At 40.7% G+C, this 1985-nt stretch overlaps 1 protein-coding gene across 1 annotated transcript; it reads left to right on the top strand.

Annotated features, from left to right (window-relative positions):
* The first annotated feature begins 243 nt into the window (after positions 1 to 243).
* LOC126740283 (uncharacterized) lies at positions 244 to 1771 on the top strand. Its single transcript, XM_050446239.1, has 2 exons — positions 244 to 1305; positions 1443 to 1771. Exons 1-2 carry the CDS (start codon positions 247 to 249, stop codon positions 1458 to 1460), a joined length of 1077 nt encoding a protein of 358 aa, XP_050302196.1. The 5' UTR covers positions 244 to 246; the 3' UTR covers positions 1461 to 1771.
* Positions 1772 to 1985: the final 214 nt, after the last annotated feature.

Here is a 1985-nt window from a genome sequence, read left to right as displayed (position 1 = left end):
TGTCTTTTCTAGAGAGCGCTATGACAAGTGGAGAACAACGATCCAGCTCGAAGTACAGGGTAAAAGCACAGTAAGTACAAACAACATTCCAATTCGAACAGGAATCTTCCAAGGGGACTCACTGAGCCCATTATGGTTCTGCCTTGCTATATGAATCCTCTTTCGAACCGTCTTAACTCTACCAACTATGGGTTTAGCATCCGAGATAATAACACCGGGATTGCAAAGTTAAATCACTTACTGTATATGGATGATTTAAAAATAATGGCTGCAACTAGGAACCAACTAAACCAAATGCTGCATATAGTAGAAGAGTTCTCCAATGACATCGGCATGCAATTTGGACTAGATAAATGCCGTACTCTCAATATAATCCGAGGAAAAATTCAGCCAGGAGAATATCAGATGCAGAATGTCCAGACCATCGAGGCCATGGGCGAACATGAAATTTACAAATACTTGGGGATGAAACAATCACAAACGATTGAACAACAAACAATGAAATGCGAACTGACTAACGAGTTTGTGAAAAAGGTAAGACAAGTTTTGAGAACCAATCTCAACAGCAAAAATATTTTTAAGGCACTTAACTCCTATGCATGTTCAGCTCTTAGTTATTCATTTGGGGTAATTAATTGGAGTAGGACAGACATAGAAAGGCTACAAAGAAAAGTGAGGGCCCTACTTACTAAAACGCACAACCACCACCCTCGAAGTGCCACTGAAAGAACAATGCTTCCCCGCCACCTTGGAGGAAGAGGATTAATAGATCTGGGTAAACAACTTGAAAAACAAATCACTAACTTAAGATCCTATTTTTACAGGCAAGGAGAAAATTCCACGCTGCATCGCGCAATAAATCAAATAGACGATTCCACTCCTCTACAACTTAAGAGCGAGGAAGCGCGCAGCTACCATCATACGGACCAGGAAAAACTCCGCATCTGGATGGAGAAGCCCCTTCATGGGCGGCATCCTAATGAGATCAGCCAAAATCATGTCGACACTGCTTCGTCGAACTATTGGTTGGTATCAGGCAAGATGTTTCCAGAAACCGAGGGCTTTCTACTCGCCATCCAAGATCAGGTTATACCAACAAGAAATTATCTCAAGCACATCGTCAGAGATCCGTCCGTACAAAACGACAAATGCCGGTATGGATGCCAAACATCAGAGACAATCCAGCACATAATAGGAGGATGTCAGGCCTTTGCAGCGACAGAATACAAAGAACGGCACGACTCAGTTGGGAAAATTTTACATCAAGAGTTGGCAATGAAGTTGGAACTTATTACAACAGAGAAGGTTCCGTATTATAAATATACTTCAGAACCCGTAGTGGAAAATGACCGATATAAGTTATATTGGGACCGCAGTGTACTTACCGATCAACATGTAAGGCATAATAGACCAGATCTTATTTTAATAGATAAAATTTCCAGGAAAACAACTCTAATTGACGTAGCCATACCGAACAACAATAATCTGCAAGAGAAACACACTGAGAAAATCGCCAAATACAGAGATCTAGAAATTCAAATCGGAAGGCAATGGAGAATGGATAATGTTCAGACCATCCCAATTGTTATATCGACAACGGGTGTAATACCGAAGAGTCTACTGGAATACCTTAAACAACTAGGAACTGGCGAACATCTATATAAGCACATGCAAAAGGCAGTACTACTGGCAACTGCTCGCAGCACCCGGAAATTTCTAGGGGATAACTCTACATTTCAGGTCACTTAAGGACACCGAAAAGGCCCCCACAGACCACAGAGCTTAATCCTTTTGATATTGCAGGTATCTGGGATAAGTAAATGATCCCCCCCCCCTTAGACGGAGTGCGAGCCTTAACTGGCTGTAAATAATAATAATAATAATAATAATAATAATAAGATAGGATAATATTAACACTAAAAATGTAATAAATATCGAAAAAACTATGGCAGGGACAAGAAGGTTCCTGAGAAAAAAAAAGGAAA

The sequence above is a fragment of the Anthonomus grandis genome, chromosome 9 (genome assembly GCF_022605725.1).
Source record: "Anthonomus grandis grandis chromosome 9, icAntGran1.3, whole genome shotgun sequence".
In the NCBI taxonomy this organism is placed as follows: Eukaryota; Metazoa; Arthropoda; class Insecta; order Coleoptera; family Curculionidae; genus Anthonomus; species Anthonomus grandis.
The sequence above is the reverse complement of the archived record's forward strand: the minus strand, read 5'-3'. Positions and strand labels throughout refer to the sequence as shown.